The sequence below is a fragment of the Anopheles bellator genome, chromosome 1, assembly GCF_943735745.2.
Source record: "Anopheles bellator chromosome 1, idAnoBellAS_SP24_06.2, whole genome shotgun sequence".
NCBI lineage: Eukaryota > Metazoa > Arthropoda > Insecta > Diptera > Culicidae > Anopheles > Anopheles bellator.
This window is the reverse complement of record NC_071285.1, coordinates 44,647,543-44,649,055: the sequence shown is the minus strand read 5'-3', so window position 1 is coordinate 44,649,055 and position 1,513 is coordinate 44,647,543. Positions and strand designations below refer to the sequence as shown.

At 55.3% G+C, this 1,513-nt stretch overlaps 1 protein-coding gene across 1 annotated transcript in view; it reads right to left on the bottom strand.

Annotated features, from left to right (window-relative positions):
- Nucleotides 1-674: 674 nt before the first annotated feature.
- LOC131215692 (zinc metalloproteinase nas-13-like) overlaps nt 675-1,513 on the bottom strand; it is a 1,837-nt gene continuing 998 nt past the window's right edge. The window contains exons 2-4 of the mRNA XM_058210084.1: nt 1,426-1,510; nt 905-1,341; nt 675-761 (exon numbers count right to left, since the gene is read on the bottom strand). Of these exons, the coding sequence (XP_058066067.1) occupies nt 675-761; nt 905-1,341; nt 1,426-1,510 (609 nt within the window). The remainder of the gene's footprint in view (nt 762-904; nt 1,342-1,425; nt 1,511-1,513) is intronic.

The following is a 1,513-nucleotide window of genomic DNA, read 5'->3' as shown; positions in this document are numbered from 1 at the left end:
TAATAATGTTTGTTCGCTGCATTCGACCCGATCGAACGCAACACTCCCCCCCAAAACACTATGCTGACGGGTGCAAAGTAGGTCAGCAAGTGACACGGGTGGCCACTGTTTTATAAGACCTAGAAGCAATCCGCGGTTCGCAGCATCCGCGGTCGGTTTGAAATCGGGCGCCTACAAGTATGCAATCGGTTGCGCAAATCAGCGATTGAATTTTCCCAGCATCAACGGAAACTTTGAGTGACGATTAACGTGATCCGACTTGTAGTTTAAGATTGCGGCCACACATTCCAATGATCGTGAGTCAGATTCCATGCAAGGTAAGGCATTTTTACCGACCGATGCAGAGCGTCCAGAGCAGATCAACACCAGATATTCTAAAAACGTTCGTCGCACAGTTTTAATAAAAAATCGAATGATTTTTAGTTGTTAGTTTAAAAATTCAGTGCGATCCATCTCGGGGCTTAAAAATAGTGGAACTTAGGTGAAACTAACGGCTAACGGCACTATTTCCTCTTCTCTCTCACTCTCTCTCTCTCTGGCCCAGAGCCATCCAGACAGTCCAGCGGGAAGCATCTTTTTGGCTCGTGCATTCTTAGGTAACAACTCCTCGGCCTCCACCGTGACCGGTTCACGGTTGTGCAATGGTTCGGGTGCACCGGTGACGGGCTCACCGCTCACCGGTGGCAGTACAGCTTGTTGATCTTCTGTACATCCTTCAGCGAAAAGCCGGCGCGCTGCCCGAGCTGGCCACTGTACTTAATCTGCCGGCGAAAAGAAAATGCGTTAACGCCACCGTTATGCAACCCCCCGCCCCCCCCCCCCCCTCATCAGCCGCTGCAACGCGCGCAAGTTGATCGATCAGCAACCGAACGCTCTCGCGCACCGCGATCAATCACTGGCCTACCTTTGGTTCCACCGTAGGCTTTCCGTTTTTGCTGAACGCCGTTCTGGAGTAGTGCATGACGCTCCCGTAATCGTACGGCATCGCTAGTGTCGTGGTCTGCGATTCACTTTCGCGCCCAAAGTTGCTCAGCAGATTCGGGCGCACGTTCCGGAAGTTGATGTGCACGAACCGATCGCGGTCGTAGCGCGTGTGTTCGTGCAGAAAGCCCAACACGTGCATCAGCTCGTGGACGATGGTGCCCTCGAGCGCCAGGCAGCCACCCCGCTGCAGGTTCACCACCTGGCGGCCGCCCATCCGCCCGACCGCCGACCAGCAGCCGGTGCTGCGGCCCTCGATCACCACGTAGTCCCGCTCCTTGGTGTGCGGCACGAACCGGATGCAGGTCTTCTGGTGGAACTGCTCCATGGCCGAGAACAGCTTCTGCAGGTCGCCGATCGCTGAAAGGCATAGGAGAGCAGCGGGGACACACCGAGAGACACGTTGCACTCACTGCTCGGGCCAGTCGGGGGCGCTCTACTCACAAAACTCATCACTGAACTCGTATGGCACTACACCCTTGCTCCACTTGGTGCTGGTAAACTTGAGCGCGTTCCGCTCGATCAGCGGCTG